Source organism: Loxodonta africana, chromosome 7 (assembly GCF_030014295.1).
Source record: "Loxodonta africana isolate mLoxAfr1 chromosome 7, mLoxAfr1.hap2, whole genome shotgun sequence".
Lineage (NCBI taxonomy): Eukaryota > Metazoa > Chordata > Mammalia > Proboscidea > Elephantidae > Loxodonta > Loxodonta africana.
Window position 1 is genome coordinate 71,977,191 of NC_087348.1, and position 21,862 is coordinate 71,999,052.

Below are 21,862 nucleotides of genomic sequence, written 5' to 3' on the forward strand. Positions count from 1 at the left end.
GGAAACAGCTAAGTTGGGTTCTATCCCATCCTGTTATAAATATGAATATATTTCTTCTTCTGACAAGGAAAAATATGATCTTAGGAAATAATCCTCCACTTCCAATAACATTTTTCATCATCTTTCTCCCTGATGTAATACAAAGCAATGGCAGCTTCTAATCTCTTCTTTCATTCCAGGAGCATTCCCCTAGACCACCTTCTGGTCACATCTGTGTTTAAGGGGCAGGCAGGACTTTGCAGGGAACAGAAAGGAACCCACCCTGCAGCGGTGCAGACAGAAATCAGGTCTGGTGGCGATGGCTGTTTCAGGAGTATTGACCCTTAAAAGCAGAGGCTGCACAGGGGACTCATTCAGGTGTCTATGAAGACAGCAGCCAAGGCAGGAAGAGTTTGAAATCTTTGAAACGTAGTTTGAGGTCATTTTTGTCTGAGTTCTACAGAATAACACTGAAACATCAGCAAGGTACGCAAGGCCCTGTGGGGTCTGCTCCTGCCTCTCCTCCTCTCCAACCTCATCTCCTGGGACCACCCCACTCTCATTTCTTGTTCCAGTCCCAATCAACCTCCTCTGTGTCCATAAACTCACCCTGCTTCTTTCCATATGGTGCCCCTTCACCAACTGACCAATTTCCTAAACCAGTAACCAAACCAGTTGCTGTTGAATTGATTTCAACTCGTGGAGACCCCATGTGTGTCAGAGTAGAACTGTACGCATAGTTTTCAATGGCTGATTTTTTAAAAGTAGATTACCAGGCCTTTCTTCCAAGGTGCCTGTAGGTGGACTTGAACCTCCTAACTTTTGGTGAGCAGAAGAGTGTGTTAACCATTTGCACCACCCAAGACCCCAGCAAAATTCCAGACCATATACCTAAGCCCTGCCTGTTAGATATCTCCCTGGTGTCCCACAGGCGCCTTAAGCTCAGGTTGCCCAGCGTGAACTCCTTCTGCCTTCTGAAACCAGCCTCTTCTCTTATATCCCCATGTTGTGAGTAACCTCCAATTCACCATCACCCAAGCCAGAAAGCTAGCCAGCATCCAGATTCCACCTTTTCTCTCACCCTCATAGTCCATCTGCTGATTTTACATCAAATTCTGTCTTAAAACTATCTCTATTCCTGATGCTCTGGTCTAGGTCCTCATCAGTTGTATCTGGATATAGTAACAAGCTCCCGAACTGGGTTCCTCAATTCCCACCCAGTCTCCTCCAGCCACCCCACTGCTGCCTGAATATTCTTTTTGAAAAAAAAAAAACACAGATCTGTTTACACCACTGTCTGCTTAAAATTCTTCATTGACAACCCATTGCCTGCAGATAAAATCCAAATCTCTTACCATGCTATTCAAAGCCCTTTACAACCTAGTCAAAAAGGCAAGATCCAACTATATGCTGTCTACAAGAGACACATCTTAGGCCCAGGGACACGAATAGGTTGAAAGTGAAAGGATGGAAAAAATGATCCATGAAAATAATAACCAAAAGCCAGCAAGGGTAGCAATTTTAATATCAGACAAAGTAGACTTTAAGTCAAAATCTGTTACAAGAGACAAAGAAGGGCTTTATATAATGATAAAAGGGTCAATTCATCAAGAAGATATGATAATTATAAATACATATACACCTAACACTGGAGCACCTAAATACATAAAGGAAGCAATGAAAGAATTGAAGGGAGAAATAGACAGCTCTACAGTAGTAGTTGGGAGCTTCATTACAACCTAGCCCAAGCTAATCTTTGCAAGTGGACCAAGGCTGGCATGCAGAACCCAAGCTGGGCAAGGTTCAGAGAGTTGGCATGGGTACCCAGACAGAAACAGAGACTGGCTATCAGTTCAGAGTTCATTGGTCAGGACGGCTAGAGATACAGATGATCTCGACTGGCAAGCTGAGTACCACCTCTCTGGGCTAACATACCCACAAGCACCACCAGGGAAATACGGCTGGTCCCAAGACAGGAGCTGTCTGCTCACTGCCTGATGAAACAGCCTCTCTGGAGTGGCTGGATGAGGGTGGACCTTGGAGGACTACTCCAAGAACAAGGTCCACATGAACTCTGGAAGCAGAGGAGAAGACCAGATCCTCCTGGGAGTAAGGCTCCACTGCTCTTACTTATCTAGCAGACCCCATGAGCTAGCCCCTCTGCTAACTGCATCTCCCTCACCCCTGCAGGAGCCCTGCCCTCATTGGCTGCTTCATTGTGGACCGACAGTACTTCCAGGAGATCGGCTTGTTGGATGAAGGCATGGAGGTCTATGGAGGAGAGAATGTCGAGCTCGGCATCAGGGTGAGCAGAGAGCTTCTCATAGAAAGGGCTTGGCTCAGTTCCCAAATGGGTGAATGTAGGGGATGGAGAAATGGGGCTCGAGGTTTAGGGGTACAGGCTGATTCTACATGTCCAGTTTCTAACCATGGACGATGTGTGTGTGACCTGTAGAATTTTCAGGAAGAAGAGGACTTCAGAACCTGCTTGGCTAAGGGTGAGGTCATGGGGGAGTTGAGCCCCCAACTCAGGGAAACAGCCTCTTTGTTAAAACCAAACACAAGCCCCTCAGGGGTGAGCGAGATGTGCTTCAGGAAGAGACTTCAGGCACCGAGGGGTGGCTAGAAAAGGGGTGGCCCCTGTTCCGTGACCCTCACAGTGACTTCCCCTTATGATTTCTCACTTGGTATTTTCTATCTCCTCCTCAGTGGCCCATAGGACTTTCATAAAGATTTTGTCAAGAAGGGTCCACAAGGAAATAATTCATGGGGTACAAACAGCAAAACACAGCCAGATTCACACCATGTGGTTTCTAACTCTACCACTTGCTGGCCAGACCCATGGGCCCATTTCCGCCTCACACCATTCTCCTGAGATAGCGACCATCCTGCTCCAAAGTGTAGAGCTTTGTTTTAGCTTTTCTCAGATCATGGTGTGAATCCACACAGTAGACACCATTTTGTTTCTTACCCTACAGGAACATCTCATAGGCTCTGTGGCCCCTTTCCTTGAGCCCATGCAAGGTAAATCCAAACTGGACTTCTTCCCCCATGTCTGAAGGATATATTAGGTCCCCTGATGATTGGCAGGAATATGATGATGGATACAGTCAATGACCTTGTCCTAGTGGGAAGGCCACCCCTATGTCCAGGGAGTGGCTCTGTCCCCATGATAAACCCAACATTTGAGCTGTGGCTTGTCCCCATGGTGGTCGCCACTGTTTTCTCCCTGGGATTCTTTAAGCAGCTAGCAGCCGTGCTACAGGCTTGCCGACCCTTCAAGAGGACCTTGCACCCACTGGTGTTCATGGCAATTATGCAAAATATTCCTACTCAACACCAATCTCTTCACACCTCCATGCATACCTCACCCAACATTTAGCTTGTTCCCATTTGTGATGACCCCACTCTTGCCCCCTTTGCCTTAGTGTCAATATCTGGCTGTCTCTAGTTCCTGATATTCAATTCCCACTCAAGGATTCCAGTTTGAATATACCCTCCATTCAATTCGAACCTCCTTAGGTGGCATTCCACTGGCCCTGGAAAGTCCTGGCCCCTGCTCTGAAGGAGAGACTGGGCACGTGCCGGCAGCACTTCACAACACCTGCAATGAACTGACAGTGACATGTGGGGCCTAACTCACCTCCTGGTCTTAATACTGGGGCTTTCAGGACTGACAGCAGGAACAGCTTGTCTGAGCTGAGCTTAGCAAACACTGCCAGATACCTGTATTCATGGAAACCTAGAGAAATTGCTTGGGAAGCAGTCAAAATGCATGGGCTTATTGGGGAGCTAATATATTCATAGAGGACAGTGCCTGCATAATCACCCTCATTTCTCCAGCTCTCCCTACATCGGTCATTTATTCGCCATTTATGTGCTCACCATCTCATTTCCGCACTGCTCCTGGATAAATGCTCACCCCAAACATAACATTTTTCACTACAAGCTGCTGTTGGAAATTGGCTGAGCAGGCGGGACTGCCTCCCGCCCCTTTTGCTTGCTGGGTAGAGATGTCCGGGAGCGGAGAAAGAAATTAGATTTGTGAACTCTGCTTCCAACATGTATGTGAGTCAATCATGGAGTGTGGGAGATTTCTCGTTCTTCTTTCCCTAGATTATAAAGCTGTTCTGGAATGTGGGCCTGGGTGAGGCTCTCAAATACATGTTAAAGTATCTTCAGGTAGTTTCGTGTTCGGGGTGCAAATTACAATATAAACTGCTGCCTGGCTTTTTTTTTCCTCAGCGTCTTCCCTCCCACTTGGTAGAGATAAAGTATTACTGGAATAGAAGGAACACTGACTCTTAAAACAGGGACCTGACAACCTGTTGGCTGGGTGGTGTTGTGTGCCATCAAGTTGATTCCGATTCATAGCAATCCCGCATGATAGAGCATAACTGCCCTATAGGGTTTTCTTAGCTATAATCTTTACAGAAACAGATCACCAGGTCTTTCTCCCACAGAGTGACTGGGTGGATTCTAACCACCAGCCTCTCAGTTACCAGGTGAGTGCTTAACTGTTGTGTCATCAGAGCTCCTTATTGGCTGGCAGAGCTGAGGAAAGTAGGGAAAAAAACGAGTTGCCGGCAAGTCAACTATGACTTACGGTGACCCCATGAATGTCAGGATAGAACTGTGCTCCATAGCGTTTTCAGTGAGTGATGTTTTGGAAATAGATTCCCAGGACTTTATTCCGGCATGCCTCTGTGTGTACTCAAACCTCCGACTTTTTGGTTAGCAGCTGAGTTCATGAACTGTTTTCACCATAAAAAAAGAGAGGGGCTACTTAATTTGAATTCCACTTCCCCCTTCAGGGCATACAGAACTACTGGTTGTCCCCAAAATAGATTTTCAAGCTATTGTGTGGTTATTAGTGTTTGTCTTTCACGTTTTATGAGTTAACATCTCAGTGCCTCAGTTTCCTTATCTGTAAACTAGGATTTTTTGTTGTTTTTAGCTGCCGTCAGTTAGCCCCCAACTGATGGCAACCCTATGCACAACAGAATGAAATGCTGCCCAGGTCTGGGCCATTGTGATTCAGAGGGTTTTCGCTGACTGATTTTCAGAAGTAGATCTCCAGGCCTTTCTTGCTAATGCATCTTAGTCTGGAAGCTCTGCTGAAATCTGTGTAGTATCACAGCAACAACACACAGGCCTCCAATGACGGTGTTGGCTGTGCGTGAGGTGCGTTGGCAGGGAATCGAACCCAAGTCTCCCGCATGGAAGGTGAGAGCTCTACCACTGAACCACCACTGCTGTCTTAACAATTTATTAAATAAAACCAAACCTGTTGCTGTCAAGTTGATTCTGACTCCTAGCGGCCCTATAGGATAGAGTAGAACTGCGCCATAGTGTTTCCAAGGGTACAATCTTCATGGAAGCAGATTGCTACATCTTTCTCCCAAGGAACGGCTGGTGGGTTCGAACTGCTGACCTTTTGGTTAGCAGCTGAGTGTTTAACTGCTGCACCACCAGGGCTTCTGGACAATCTATTAGGGGTTACATACAAAATGGTGATATTTTTATTTTATTTTTTCTACTTCAGATATTAGCTGAGATAACTTTTTTTATATATATAATTAATTTTTATTAAGCTTCAAGTGAACATTTACAATTCCAATCAGTTTGTCACATCTAGGTTTACATACATCTTACTCCCTTTTCCCACTTGCTCTCCCCCTATTGAGTCAGCCCTTTCAGTCTCTCGTTTCGTGCCAATTTTGCCATCTTCCCTCTCTCTCTATCTTCCCATCCCCCCTCCAGTCAAGAGTTGCCAACATACTCTCCAGTGTCCACCTGATTTAATTAGCTCACTTTTCATCAGCATCTCTCTCCCCCTCACTGACCAGTCCTTTTCATGCCTGATGATTTGTCTTCGGGGATGGTTCCTGTCCTGTGCCATCAGAAGTTCTGGGGAGCATTGTCTCTGGGATTCCTCTAGTCGCAATCATACCATTAGGTATGGTCTTTTCATGAGAATTTGGGGTCTGTATCCCATTGGTCTCCTGCTCCCTCAGGAGTTGTCTGTTGTGCTCCCTGACAGGGCAGACATCGATTGTGGCCGGGCACCAACTAGTTCTTCTGGTCTCAGGATAATGTAGGTCTCTGGATCATGTGGCCCTTTCTGTCTCTTGGGTTCTTAGTTGTCGTGTGACCTTGGTGTTCTTCCTTTGCCTTTGCTCCAGGTGGGTTGAGACCAATTGATGTATCTTAGATGGCCGCTTGTTGGCATTTAGGACCCCAGGCGCCACAATTCAAAGTGGAATGCAGAATGTTTTCATAATAGAATTATTTTGCCCATTGACTTAGAAGTCCCCTCAAACCATGTTCCCCAGACCTCAGCCCCTGCTCCGCTGACCTTTGAAGCTTTCATTTTATCCCGGAAACCTCTTTGCTTTTAGTCCAGTCCAATTAGGCTGACCTTCCTTGTATTGAGTGTTGTCTTTCCCTTCACCCAAAGCAGTTCTTATCTACAGATTGATCAATAAAAAGCCCTCTCCCTCCCTCCCTCCCTCCCCCCTTTGTAACCACAAAAGTATGTGTTCTTCTCCGTTTTTTCTATTTCTCAAGATCTTATAATAGTGGTCTTATACAATATTTGTCCTTTTGCCTCTGACTCATTTCGCTCAGCATAATGCCTTCCAGATTCCTCCATGTTATGAAATGTTTCAGAGATTCGTGACTGTTCTTTATCGATGCGTAGTATTCCATTGTGTGAATATACCACAATTTATTTACCCATTCATCCATTGACGGACATCTTGGTTGCTTCCAGCTTTTTGCTATTGTAAACAGAGCTGCAATAAACATGGGTGTGCATATATCTGTTTGTGTGAAGGCTCTTGTATCTCTAGGGTATATTCCAAGGAGTGGGATTTCTGGGTTGTATGGTAGTTCTATTTCTAACTGTTTAAGATAACGCCAGATGGATTTCCAAAGTGGTTGTACCATTTTACAATCCCACCAGCAGTGTATGAGAGTTCCAATCCCTCCGCAGCCTCTCCAACATTTATTATTTTGTGTTTTTTGGATTAATGCCAGTCTAGTTGGTGTGAGATGGAATCTCATCGTAGTTTTAATTTGCATTTCTCTAATGACTAATGATCGGGAGCATTTTCTCATGTATCTGTTGGCTGCCTGAATATCTTCTTTAGTGAAATGTGTGTTCATATCCTTTGCCCACTTCTTGATTGGGTTGTTTGTCTTTTTGTGGTTGAGTTTTGACAGAATCATGTAGATTTTAGAGATCAGGCGCTGGTCTGAGATGTCATAGCTGAATATTCTTTCCCAGTCTGTAGGTGGTCTTTTTACTCTTTTGGTGAAGTCTTTAGATGAGCATAGGTGTTTGATTTTTAGGAGCTCCCAGTTATCTGGTTTCTCTTCATCATTTTTGGTAATGTTTTGTATTCTGTTTATGCCCTGTATTAGGGCTCCTAGGGTTGATCCTATTTTTTCTTCCATGATCTTTATCGTTTTAGTCTTTATGTTTAGGTCTTTGATCCACTTGGAGTTAGTTTTTGTGCATGGTGTGAGGTATGGGTCCTGTTTCATTCTTTTGCAAATGGATATCCAGTTATGCCAGCACCATTTGTTAAAAAGACTATCATTTCCCCAATTGACTGACACTGGTCCTTTGTCAAATATCAGCTGCTCATACGTGGATGGATTTATATCTGGGTTCTCAATTCTGTTCCATTGGTCTATGTGCCTGTTGTTGTACCAGTACCAGGCTGTTTTGACTACTGTAGCTGTATAATAGGTCCTGAAATCAGGTAGAGTGAGGCCTCCCACTTTCTTCTTCTTTTTCAGTAATGCTTTGCTTATCCGGGGGTTCTTTCCCTTCCATATGAAATTAGTGATTTGTTTCTCTATCCCCTTGAAGTATGACATTGGTATTTGGATTGGAAGTACGTTATATGTATAGATGGCTTTTCGTAGAATAGACATTTTTACTATGTTAAGTCTTCCTATCCATGAGCAGGGTATGTTTTTCCACTTAAGTATGTCCTTTTGAATTTCTTGTAGCAGAGTTTTATAGTTTTCTTTGTGTAGGTCTTTTACATCCTTGGTAAGATTTATTCCTAAGTATTTTATCTTCTTGGGGGCTACTGTGAATGGTATTGATTTGGTTATTTCCTCTTCGGTGTTCTTTTTGTTGATGTAGAGGAATCCAGGTGATTTTTGTATGTTTATTTTATAACCTGAGACTCTTCCAAACTCTTCTATTAGTTTCAGTAGTTTTCTGGAGGATTCCTTAGGGTTTTCCATGTATACGATCATGTCATCTGCAAATAGTGATAGCTCTACTTCCTTCTTACCAATCTGGATACCCTTTATTTCTTTGTCTAGCCTAATTGCGCTGACTAGGACTTCAAGTACGATGTTGAATAAGAGTGGTGATAAAGGGCATCCTTGTCTGGTTCCCGTTCTCAAGGGAAATGCTTTCAGGTTCTCTCCATTTAGAGTGATATTGGCTGTTGGTTGGCTTTGCATAGATGCCCTTTATTATGTTGAGGAATTTTCCTTCAATTCCTATTTTGGTAAGAGTTTTTATCATAAATGGGTGTTGAACTTTGTCAAATGCCTTTTCTGCATCTATTGATAAGATCATGTGGTTTTTATCTTTTGTTTTATTTATGTGATGGATTACATTAATGGTTTTTTTGATATTAAACCAGCCTTGCATACCTGGTATAAATCCCACTTGATCAGGGTGAATTATTTTTTTGATGTGTTGTTGGATTCTATTGGCTAGAATTTTGTTGAGATTTTTGCATCTATGTTCATGAGGGATATAGGTCTAAAATTTTCTTTTTTTGTAATGTCTTCACCTGGTTTTGGTATCAGGGAGATGGTAGCTTCATAGAATGAGTTGGGTAGTATTCCATCTTTTTCTATGGTTTGAAATATCTTCAATAGTAATGGTGTTAAGTCTTCTCTGAAGGTTTGGTGGAATTCTGCAGTGAAGCCGTCTGGGCCAGGACTTTTTTTTGTTGGAAGTTTTTTGATTACCGTTTCAATCTCTTTTTTTGTTATGGGTCTATTTAGTTGTTCTACTTCTGAATGTGTTAGTTTAGGTAGGTAGTATTGTTCCAAGAATTTATCCATTTCTTCTAGGTTTTCAAATTTGTTAGAGTACAATTTTACGTAGTAATCTGAAATGATTCTTTCAATTTCATTTGGTTCTGTTGTGATGTGGTCCTGAGATAACTTTTATAAAGCGAAATTTACAATCATCAACTCTTTGGGTGCTCTCTAAAGTACACCAAAGCTCATTGGGGAAAGTCAGGATCAATATCTCTTTATATAAGAGCTTTCGAAACCGTGAATGACTTGATTCTCTACTATCTTCCAAAGGTGACCAGTTAGGTTTTTTAGTATCATTATAAACTTAGAAATTTAAACATATTTGATGTATTTCAATTCATCGCATTTAACGTCCTTATTGGTTTGCCAATGTCCTACTTTTGGCCACTGGGAGCCTATTCACATTGGCTCCTGAGTCTTTTTGCCTCTTGGATTATTTCTCTGCTACCAGGGGTTTCCAGGTTCATCTTATAAATTTCCTGCCTCAGATCTATTATCAGCCATTTCTCTAAGGAGCTCAGCGTTGTTTTGTTGAGAAATGGTATTTAAAACCACAGTCTGGAGACTAGAGATGCTTGTTGTATTGGGCTGGTCATTATTTCTAGGTCTTCTCAGTGTTCAGAGCTAGAAATTATTATTAATATTTTTGTAGAAATAAAATATTTCAGCATTCATGCTGACTTTTCCAATTCAAATTTAGGACTACAGGGTTTTTATTTAATCTCATCAGTTTTACATCAGTATTTTCTTTCTCCCATGCCAAAAATTCTGGTTTTTAACGTCACCTACGTAATTACGCATTTACTTTATTCCCTGGTACATTCACAACAATTTCAGAATGCCAGTAACAGCAGTACCACCACAATACGATTACAGATAATTACTAACTAACCTGTTGCCATCAAGTCGATTCTGACTCATAGCACTATAGGACAGAGTAGAACTGCCCCGTTGGGTTTCCTAGGCAGTAATCCTCACAGAAGTAGACTGCCACATCTTTCTCTCTCGGAGCCTCTGGTGCATTCCAATCACAGACCTTTTGGTTAGCAGTCAAGTGCTGAATGACTGAGCCATTAAGGCTCCATATAATTACTGGAGACAGTCTATTTATTTATCTATTTATTTATTTTTGCATTTTTTTGTTTTGTTTTTTGGTTATATCCCACTAGAGATGTATGGTCAAATTAATGTGATTTAAAGTCATCTAAAACCGTTCCTCTCTGTGTGGTTAACCTACCAACCTAATACACAGGTTCATTTGTTTCATTTTGCTTTTGGTTTTTTAGGAATTTCTCTTTTATATTTAACTTTTTATAATTATTTTAAAAAGTCAGATCTGGAGCCCTGGTGGCACTGTGGTAAGAGCTCGGCGGCTAACCAGAAAGTCACCAGCCACTCCTTAGAAATCCTACGGGGCAGTTCTACCCTGTCCCATAGGGCCCTGCCGGTCTCTCCTGCTACCATTTCTCTGCCATCACTTCTATCCATGTTACAGCTCGTTCTCTCTCCTGGGTCTAGGAGGGTCTCAGTGCAGAGATCTCAAGTGCAAAGGACGCACTTGGCTCACTCCTGGGTCTTCTTTCTTGGTGGTGGTGGGATCCCCTCTCTCTCTGGGAATGGCTCTCTTTTAAGGCAAAACTGACCAACCTCCTTTGTGGGCCACAATTTCCTTATTTGCACAGTCCCACCCAATCACTTGGGTGAGAGTTACAAGATCATGGCTAGAAAGGCCACACAAAAGCGATCCATTGCATAGCAGATGACATCAGGACCCACAACTCCAGTATGACCTCATGTGAACTTAACGAATAACATCTTCAAAGATCCTATTTCCAAACAAAATGTTGGCAGTTCGATTCTACCAGCTGCTCTTTGGAAACCCTGTGGGGCAGTTCTATTCTGTCCTATAGGGTCACTGTGAGTTGGAATCGACTCGACAGCAATGGATTTTCGGGGGATCAGGACTGCAACATATCTTTTTGGGGGACACTATTCAATCGTGTATATATATATATGTGTGTGTGTGTGTGTGTGTGTGATTGAATACACGCACATTCTGAAGGTCGTTCTATAATAAACCAAACCAAACCCAGTGCCATCGAGTCGATTCTAACTCAGAAACCCTGGTAGCATAGTGGTTAAGTGCTATGGCTGCAAACCAGTTGGCAGTTCGAATCTACCAGGTGCTCCTTGGAAATTCTATGGGGCAGTTCTGCTCTGTCCTATAGGGTCACTATGAGTGAATGATGTCCTATAATTAAAAAAAAAAGCCAATGCCGTCGAGTCGATTCCGACTCATAGCGACTCTATAGAACAGAGTAGAACTGCCCATTAGAGTTTCCAAGGAGCGCCTGGCGGATTTGAACTGCCAACCCTTTGGATAGCAGCTGTAGCATATGGAAATATTCCTCATTCCTTTTTACAGCTGCATAGTACACCATTGTTTGAATGGTTATCCTACCAAACTAATAGACAGGTTCATTTGTTTCATTTGCTTAGTTTATTCTACTGCTTTCTTTTTGAGAATACAATGCTGTAATTAATAATCTTGTGCATACTTTTTTTCATGTTTTTACCACGTACCCTTCAAATAAATTCCCAGAAGTAGAATTGTAAGATCAAGGGGTAAATACATGTGTAATTTTGCTAGACATCTTCAAATGTGACTCCCCAGGGGTTGTGCTTTTCCTACCAGCAATAATGAAAGTTCCCGTTTCCTCACAGCCACATCAGCAAAGTATGTTGCAGGTTGTTTGGGTTTTTGCCAATCTGACAGATGAGAAATGGCTTTCAGAGTAGCTTTAATATGCATTTCTCTTATTAAGAGCTAGGTTGAACAGCTTTTCATACGACTATGGCCATTTGCATTTCTTTTTTCTGTGAGCCATTCATATCTTTGGCCCACTTTCTTAAAGAGTTGTTTTCTTTTATCTATTTTAAAATCTGTTTATACATTAGAAATGGTAATACTTTGCCTATGATATAAATTGCAAATATTTCTCCCAGTTTGTTAGTTGTCATTTGAATTGCTTATGGTGTTTTTTGCCATGCAAAGGCTTTTTTTCTTTTTTCTTTTTGATGTAAGCAAATGGATCTGTCTTTTCCCTTCTTGCTTCCAGATTTTAGTCATAGAAAAACTTATCCATTCTCAGGTTGTAGAGAAATTCACCTATGTGTTCTTCTGAAACTTGTATGATTGTATTTTTTACATTTTAATCTCTAATTCATTCAGAATTTATCCTAATGTATGGTGTGAGGAATGGGTCCAAAATCTTCTTTTTTCTGCTTGGCCATCTGGCTATCCCAATGCCTTCTGTTTAACATAACATCTTTTCCTCATTGATTTGCAATGTTACCTTTATTGTACACTAAATTGCCATACACGTTTGGATCTGTTTCTGGATTTTCTATTCCAGTTCCATTGATGTGTTTTTCTATTCACTAATTAGTACAATAGTCTAATGTACTAATGTATTAATGCCATACAATATCTGTTATATAGGCTTTGTATTATGTTTGTGAGTCCACAGGATGGATTCAAGCTCACAAACTTTTCATCCTGGAGAATAGGTCTTGGATTTGAAAGAGGAGAATATCTGAGAGAAACACAAATATCAACTGGTAAAACAGACTTTAATATACTTGTTGTCAAGACTCACATCTACTTAATTTTCATAATGGTGCCTGGAATGTATTACGTACTCAATAAACAACTTTGAATTTGAAAGCCTAGTCAAGTAAGAAGATATGGTCTCTATATATTCTACATATCTTAGAAGGTCAGAACCATGAACTGTGGCTGGAAGCTGTAGGGATGTAGTTGACAATTCAATATAAGAAACAAATATTAGAACCACTTAAAAAAAAAAAAGGAATGGATGCCTAGTGGGATAGTGAGCTCCCTCCCAATGGGACATGTCAAGGCATGACCACCGCTTGGCCTGTTCTAGAAAGCTAGATCATATTTATGAGTTAATAATAATCGTTAATGGTCATGTAATACTTATTATATTCCAGCTACTGTTCTAAGCACTTTCCATCCTCACAATCACCTTGTGATGTAGGTAGTATTATTATCCCTACCTACAGATGTATACACTGAAGCAAAAGTGGTGAAATAACTTGCCCAAGGTCACATGAGTAGCAAGTGGTAAAGCCGAGACTTGAATCCAAGAAGGGTAGCTTCAGAAGCCATTATAGCTTGGATAGCAAGGCATAGTATGTTGTTGTTGTTAGGTGCCATGGAGTCAGTTCTGACTCGTAGCAACCCTATGTGCAACAGAACAAAACACTGTCCTGTCCTGTACCATTCTCATGATCATTGTTATGCTTGAGCCCATTGTTGCAGCCATTATGTCAATTCATCCTGCTGAGAGTCTTCCTCTTTTTCCCTGACCCTCTACTTTACCAAGCATGATGTCCTTCTCCAAGGACTGATCCCTCCTGATAACATGTCCAAAGTATGTAAGACATAGACTCACTAACCTTGCTTCTAAGGAGCATTCTGGCTGTACTTCTTCCAAGACAGATTTGTTCGTTCTTTTCACAGTCCATGGTATATTCAATAGTACAGTGGCCTTCAATAAGAAAGCTGACGTAGTTTGTCATGATCTTATGGATTCATTCACTCATTTTTTAAACACTCATTTTTCAGGTACTAGGATATCAGTGTAAATGGCGCAGACCATGCCTTTGAATGGCTCTCAATCTAGCTGGAGACAAAATAGTCTTAAGATGTTCTAAGTACTAGTTTAAGAGAAGATTGTCAAAATAGTCATGAGCATAAACAGAATGTTTTGATCCCTCCATTTTGACTCCAAGGGCTTTCTTTGTTATTTCATCCGTCAATGACAAGGATAGTAAGTACACAACTGAGAAAACCTGCTTGTAATTTTTCTTGCAGTATTGCTAAAAAAAAAAAAAAGGCAAACTATTGTTCTTTTTCCAGCCATGAGTAATTGTAAAGATAATCAACACAAGCTAAAGCAACAAATAAAATTAACCACAATAAAAAGTTTAAAAACTAAAAAAATTGACTGAAGAATTGGGTATCAACATCATTTACATCTGCAAAGTTTGATTCAGCAAAACTAACCTTGGTTAAAATCATTACCCCAAAGAAAACCCTGTGATGGTGGCCATAACTGGAAAATATGATATGGACCAAAAAACACTGATAGGTGAATCATATCTTAGTTATAAAATCAATGCAAAAAAGTACTAACCTCAATAAAAGCAACTCTGGTAAAATAAAACTGGAAAATTAATAGAAAAGGACATATTTTAACTCAATTTTATATAGAAAATTGATTAAGAGAATTAAAGTGCCTTAGTGACATTCACTCCAGGAAATACTTACTGGGTGAAAATTCATCACTGTGAGTATAATTTTGATTAAAAGGCTACCTAAAGCACAACTTGATTAGAATCAAACTAGCAAGGATAAAAGATTCTGTATGCATTGCAAGAATGCCAAGAAGGTGGTGAGCGCGCTACCCATGGGAGTTGGGTGAAGCTTCAGAGGAGGTGGCCTTTAGACTGTGTCCTGAGGGATAAGTGTGTGTTTTTGAGGGGGAGAAAATTTGGGTTGTCATGAATGGATATACAGCTGAGAAAGAGCGCGGCTGTGGCTGGACTCTAAGGTTGAGAACTCAAAGGGCCTATAATGGGTCATGGGGCTGAAAGAATTGAAAATGGGTGAGGTAGAGTTATCAGATGGGAAAGAATTAAAAAAAAAAAAAAAAAAACAGTTAGTCCTTAGCAAAAGGCAGCATTTGGTGAGCTCTTTTGTCATCCTGGCTTGTCTGACATTTTCAGTAATGATGCAAGTGAAAGGAAAAAAGTGCACTTACAGCGGATGACTCAAGGCTGGTAGAATTCAAACGGACATTTTCTTGGTTATCAGCACTGGCCTTTTGAGGTCTAGGATTTCTAAAATTTGGTTTACTGATGTAATCTTTTGGCAATAAAAGATGGTTATTGTTTCATAAACCAGATACACACTCCAGAGTTGTTACCAGTTTAGCTGATAATCTGTAGTCAGTATTAGGCCACCAGTTTAGGAGATGATGATACTAATATTAATACTAATAAGAAAAGGAACTTCCACTTATTATGTGCTATTTGCCAGTTGCTTTGTGTATGTTGCCATATCGATTTTTTCATCAGCCTCGTGAGGTCTAGGTTGTTATCCTCATTTTATAAATGAGGAACCTGGTGGTAATAAGGTTATACACCTTCCCTCCTCCCCCAGATCACTCAAGATTAGAATTAGCCTGACTAGTTTCAAAGTTCGTGCCTTAATCCCTGAATCATGTTGTTTATCCACCCCTACCTTCAGGGATTAAAATCAGCAATGGCATAGAGTTTTATTTCAGGATCTAGCCTGGGCCAGCATTGCTTTGCAAAATATGGTTGCAGTACTGTTTTAGTACTTCAAGACTCAGGCCCAAATTCCTCCTGAGAGCTGGGGCCTGGATCCATTAATACTACACAAAGTCTTCACCTGAGATCAAAAGAAACTTCAAAACTTGAGGGGCCCCTCACAGGGAGCACAATAGAGAACCCCTGAGGGAGCAGGAGATCAGTGGGATGCAGACCCCAAATTCTCATAAAAAGACCATACTTAATGGTCTGGATGTGACTAGAGGAATCCTGGTGGTCATGGTCCCCAAACCTTCTGTTGGCACAGGACAGGAACCATCCCCGAAGACAATTCATCAGACATGAAAGGGACTGGACAGTAGGTGGGAGAGAGATGCTGATGGAGAGTGAGCTAATTATATCAGGTGGACACTTGAGACTGTGTTGGCATCTCCTGTCTGGAGGGGGGATGGGAGGATAGAGAGAGTTGGAGGCTGCCAATGTTTTCACGAAAGGAGAGACTGGAAGGGCTGACTCATTAGGGGGAGAGCAAGTGGGAGTAAGGAGTAAGATGTATATTAACTTATATGTGACAGACTGACGTGATTTGTAAACGTTCACTTGAAGCTCAATAAAAGTTAATAAAAAAAAACTTGAGGGGCTAGGAGAGTCAAGAGCTGAGCAGAAAACCAGAGTCCAAAAAGTCAGAAAGGAGATAAATTGAAGAACTGCCAAATGGCCAAATGGAAGGAATGAGAAGCAGGAAGTCAGAAATCTGAGTCGCCAGCCAGAAAGAAAAAGCAAAGAAAGATCCATAGCAACTGCCTAGAACAGGTACTACCATCATTTGAGACTTTAAATATATCTCTAAGGTCAAAGGGCTAAGAACTTTACTACAATTACCTGTGAAAGAATTCCAGGCAGGTTAATTTTTGCTTGTTAAGCCAGTTATATGGCTCGCCCCCGAGGCCCTGAACCTCAGAGGTCTGAGTAATCTCAGCTCACTCCTAGCCATGGCTGTCTAAAACAACAGATACCACAGTTTTAGGTAAAGCAACTTAGTCTTTGAGAGCACAGTTAGAGACGCTTAAGAATGAAGAGAAGGAGTGAGGAGACCAGCATTTTCCCTCAGCTAAAAAGGTCTCAGGCAGCCTCCAGATGTAACATCTCAGAGAAGGGCCTCAACCGGATTCTCTTACTTCCCATCCCTGGAGACAGAGATAATTAAACACCTTAAATTGGATTCTAGTCTCTGGTTGCTTCTAAATGCTATGGCTGGCTCAAGCCAGCTGGAGCTGAAGTTCAGAATTACCTGAGAGCTGTGTGTGTGGGGTGTGTGTGTGTGGGTGTATGTGTGTGTGTATGTGTATGTGAATGGTGTGTTTGGGGAAATTGAGCCCCACCACTGTTTTGTTTCACTTTGTCATGAATTAGAATCTTCTTTGGCATTGTCTATCAGCCACTGTGATGGAGTAAGGCCTACAGAATGCTGGTAGCTGTATAATGGAATAAGTGTTTATCTGTGTGGTCTTGTGAGGCTGAAGATTTTAAAAACACCAAACACACATGGATTTTGAGTTTGAAAAATGCATCTGGGTCTTCATATTTACTAAAGGAATTTTTCCAGTAACCCAAAGCTATAGCTAAGACATTGTCCACACGTTCCTTTCACACTGTTTGATTTTTAGAATAATTTGAGCGATTACTGATGGTCAAGACCTAGCCTTTCCTAGTTGTTATAAATGAACTGTGAAAGGTCCAACAAAGATGGCATTGAAATTTCAAGCTCGGATGATGGAAGGTTTGGAGGTGCCATTGGCTAAGAAAGAAGAGTTAGGGGTAGAGTTGGTTTGATGGGGAAATGGGGCACATTTGATATTCCAAATTACAATAGAAATGATCAAAATGTTTACATCATTCATCCATCTACTCATTCATAAAATGAACATTTCTTATGCTATTTGTGTCATGAACTTGGCATTAGGGTGCAGATAACTTTAATACCTGAATTCTGAATTCAACAGGAAGCCAGAGGCGTATAACTAAAGGTAAAGAGGAGAAAAGACTTGAAGATGAGACAAGGGGATGAGGTGGCCTTTGTGGACCCACTGAAGATAAGAAGATGGGGATTCCCAGTGATGATGAAAGTTTGGACTGAGAAGAGAAGATTTTAGGGCTGAGCTTGGGTATAGGAGAAGGGGATGGCAGGGCAGTGCCCATAGGTATAGGGAAAACCTGGCTGGAAAGATAGGAGCTGGATTGGTAAAAAATCACAGATGCCAGGGGAAGAGAGTGTTTCAGGAATCCAAAAGGCAAGCTAAGATGAATACTAATGATAATAGTTACCATTCATAGAATATGTATTATGTGCTCAGTGTATTTGTGGAGCCCTGGTAGCACAGCAGTTAAGAGCTTGGCTGCTAACCAAAAGACTGGCCGTTTGAATCCACCAACCCCTCCTTGGACGCCCTACGGGACAGTTCTACTCTGTCCTATGGGGTCACTGTGAGTCGGAATCAGCTTGATGGCAACGGGTTTGGTTTTTTTTTTTTTAATCATATTTATTTAACAAATATTTATTTACTGTTTTGAACATTGTGCTAAGCATCAGATATATAGTAATATACGAGATAGCCTAGGTTCTGCCCTTTAGAGCTTATGTGCTAGTGACTTTTATACTGTGTATCATTTAATCCTTCTAAGAACCACCAGAGGCCAGGATTGTTATCCTCATTTTATAGATGAGAATACTAAGGCTAAGAGAGGTTGAGTTGCTTGCCCAGATCTCACAGAGAGAAAGTGGTAGAGCTTGTATTGGCACACAGATCTGTCTGACATCTGACACCAAAGCCTGTGCTCAAAATCATCACCTTGTACTATGAAAACGAGAGTGGAGAAAGGACATTCGGTGCAGCCCTGACACTCCAAACATAGCTGGAGCCAAGGGATGGGGATAGGAGACTGATTTCAGAGTGTTAACGAGGGGGTAGGGGAGTGTGGAGATTGACAGGAGGCAGGGAGTTTAGAGATTTCATTTGACCTTGAAGGAAGGAAGAGATTCGTCCTCCTCCTTGAAGACTGATAACCGAGTACCTGTTTGTAGACAGGGTCCAAGCCCTGGAAAGTACAAACTTGACCTTGAGAGCTGAGGCTGGTATTTTTGTTTCCTTCTACATAGTCAGAAACCTTGGTGGCGTAGTGGTTAAGAGCTACGGCTGCTAACCAAAAGGTCGGCAGTTTGAATCCACCAGGCACGCCTTGGAAACCCTATGGACCAGTTCTACTCTGTCCTATAGGGTCCGAATCAACTCAATGGCAATGGGTTTGATTTTTTTTTCTAGTTTTTTCAGCCATATATAGCCCTTCTCTGTTGAAATATGCCACTAACCATGTCCTCTTGAGACCTGTGGGGCATTAAATTCCCAGGGCCCTAAAGTCTGAGCAGCCTGGAGCCTATAAGCCCTCATCCTCGGGGATGTGTGAGGCTGAACTTTATGTACCTGTGAGAACTGAACTCCCTAGGCCTGTGTGGCCTAAACCTCATATTTGGGAGTCTTTCCTCACTTGTGGTATCTATGTATGAGGGGAGCTTGGCCCCAAGCAGCCCAGAACCAGTTATTCTGCCATGCCAGTGGCACAGAAAAGGCATCTGAAGACATGGGGAGGAACCCTTTTCTGCTGTAGCGGAGTGGTTTCTTTGCAATTACCAACCAGCAGCGCAACAGACGCAGCTTAACAGTATGTTGTAAAAGTTTTACGGTTAGTGAAGATAAGTGCAAAATTAATCCCTAAAGAACAAAGCAATTAAAAAAAGTACATAATGAAGCAATTAGCTAGGAATGGTGGGGAGCAGAAGAGAAAGAGCGCCCATGGACAGTTTTACTCCGGAAGGGTCTTCATGCTTATGTTTTTTCAAATGTGCTCAGTGAGAGAGCCATAGAAGGGTAAAATTAATAAGATATGCACAGAAGAGGTAGCAGTTGATAAAGGGTTTTGAAAGTCAGATTCTCAAATTTTTACATTCTTAAAAAGTTAGGACCAAGGAGGGGAATAGCTAAAGGCCATTATCAGGGACAATTAACAAAATTTGATTATAGGCTATAGATGAGATGGTAGTAATGTATCAATGTTTAATTTCCTGATTTTGACGGGGGTGGGGCAGGGAACAAACGCTCTGAGAGCCAGCAGTATATGTTAATGCTCCAGAGAGTCATTCCCTCTCTCTTACACTTTCATTTTTTGCTTTTCTTCTTCAGCTGAGCCTACCTACTGATTGGTACCAGGCCCTAGAAGGTAGCTTCTTTGTCACCATTATATTGTAGTTCTGGTTTTCCAGGGAGGAAGCATCAAACAAGGCCAGAACTCTTCCTCAGAATGAATCATAGAAGCAGAGCCTGGGCTTCTCCTTGTTGTCATCACCACCCAGCCGCTATTGTGGTTCTCCTTTGACAAGGACTGATAATCACAGATCTACGTTTGTAGCAGAGGAATTCAGAAACGTCTACTCCAACTACAAATGCTCCTTATTTTGTAAAATGGGGCAAAGAGCAGGATGCTATCGTTGTTAGCTGCCATTGAGTCTGTGCCCAACTCATGGTGACCCCAAGTACAAAGGAACAAAATGCCGCCCAGTCCTGTGCCATCCCGATGATCAGTTGGCAGTTGGACTGTTCTGATCCATAGGGTTTTCATGGGCTGATTTTCAGAAGTAGATTGCCAGGCCTTTCTTCCTAGTCTGTCTTACTCTGTTCAGCATCGTAGCAGCCTGCAAGCCTCCACTGACAGGTGGGTGGTGGCTGCCTATGAGGTATGTTTGCCAGAAATTGAACCTGGGTCTTCTGCATGAAAGGTGAGAATTCTACTACTGAACCACCAATTCCTAGGAGTAAATTTTGCTAGTACTTGTGGATGATGGTTTACAGAAATTATACACATTTTTTTCTATACAGCAAGGTTAACTATAAATAAAGTCAGCCCTGAAGATAAAAAACTAATCCTCTGTGTATATATATATATATATATATATATATATATATATCCTCATTCTATGTACTCTTCTGAATCCAACTTGAATTTCTGATAGTTCCCTTTCCATGTACTGCTGCAACATTTTTTAATTATTTTCAGCATAATTTTACTTGCATGTGATATTAATGATATTATTTGATAATTTCTGGATTCCATTGAATCACCTTTCTTTGGAATGGGCACAAATATGGTTCTCTTCCAGTCAGTTGGCCAGGTAGCCGTCTTCCAAATTTCCAGTCATAAATGAGTGAGCATTTCCAGTATTGTATCCGTTTGTTGAAACATCTCAATTAGTATTCTGTCAATTCCTGGAGCCTTGTTTTTCACCAATGCCTTTGGCGCAGTTTAGACTTCTTCCTTTAGCACCATCAACTGGTGATCATATACTCCTGAAATGGTTGAATGTTGGCCAATTCTTTTTGGTACTCTGCATATTCCTTCCATCTTCTTTGGATGATTCCTGCGTCATTCAGTATTTTTCCCCATAGAATCCTTCAATGTTATAACTCAAGGCTTGAATTTTTTCTTCAGTTCTTTCAGGTTGAGAAATACGGAGTGTGTTCTTCCCTTTTGGTTTTCTAACTTCAAGTCTTTGCACATTTCGTTACAATACTTTACTTTGTCTTCTCAAGCTGCCTATTGAAATCTTCTGTTCAGTTCTTTTACTTCATCATTTCTTCCTTTCACTTTAGCTACTTGATATTCAAGAGCGAGTTTCAGAGCCTCTTCTGACATTCATTTTGGTCTTTTTTTTTTTCTGTCTTTTAAATGACCTTTTGCTTTCTTCATGTATCATGTCCTTGATGTCATTCCACAATGCTTCTCATCTTGGGCATTAGTGTTCAGTGCATACAATCTATTTTTGGGATGATCTCTAAATTCAATAGCATATACTCAAGGTCGTACTTTGGTTCTCATGGACTCCTTTTAATTTTCTTCGGCCTCAATTTGGATTTGCTTATGATAAACACAATAAACCAAGAAAATATTGAAGTTGTCAAGGATTTCATTTTACTTGGATCCGCAGTCAACACCCATGGAAACAGCTGTCAAGAAATCAAATGATATATTGCACTTGAGAAAATCTGCTGCAAAAAACCTCTTTAAAGTATTAAAAAGTGAGGTTGTCACCTTGAGGCCTAAGGTGCACTTGACTCAAGCCATGTCGTTTACAATCATCTCATATGCATGCGAAAGCTGGACAATGAATAAGGAAGACCAAAGAAGAATTGATGCCTTTGAATTATGGTGTTGGTGAAGAATATCGAATATACCATGGACTGCCAGAAGAACAAACAAATCTGTCTTGGAAGAAGTATAGCCAGAATGCTCCTTATAATCGAGAATGGCAAGACTTTGTCTCACATACTTTGGACATGTTATCAGGTGGGACCAGTCCCTGGAG

At 41.4% G+C, this 21,862-nt stretch overlaps 1 protein-coding gene across 1 annotated transcript in view; it reads left to right on the forward strand.

Moving 5' to 3' along the window:
- Positions 1-21,862, forward strand: part of GALNT18 (polypeptide N-acetylgalactosaminyltransferase 18) — a 396,475-nt gene that overhangs the window by 283,094 nt on the left and 91,519 nt on the right. Inside the window, exon 6 of the mRNA XM_003412001.3 lies at positions 2,170-2,284. Within this exon, the coding sequence (XP_003412049.1) occupies positions 2,170-2,284 (115 nt within the window). The remainder of the gene's footprint in view (positions 1-2,169; positions 2,285-21,862) is intronic.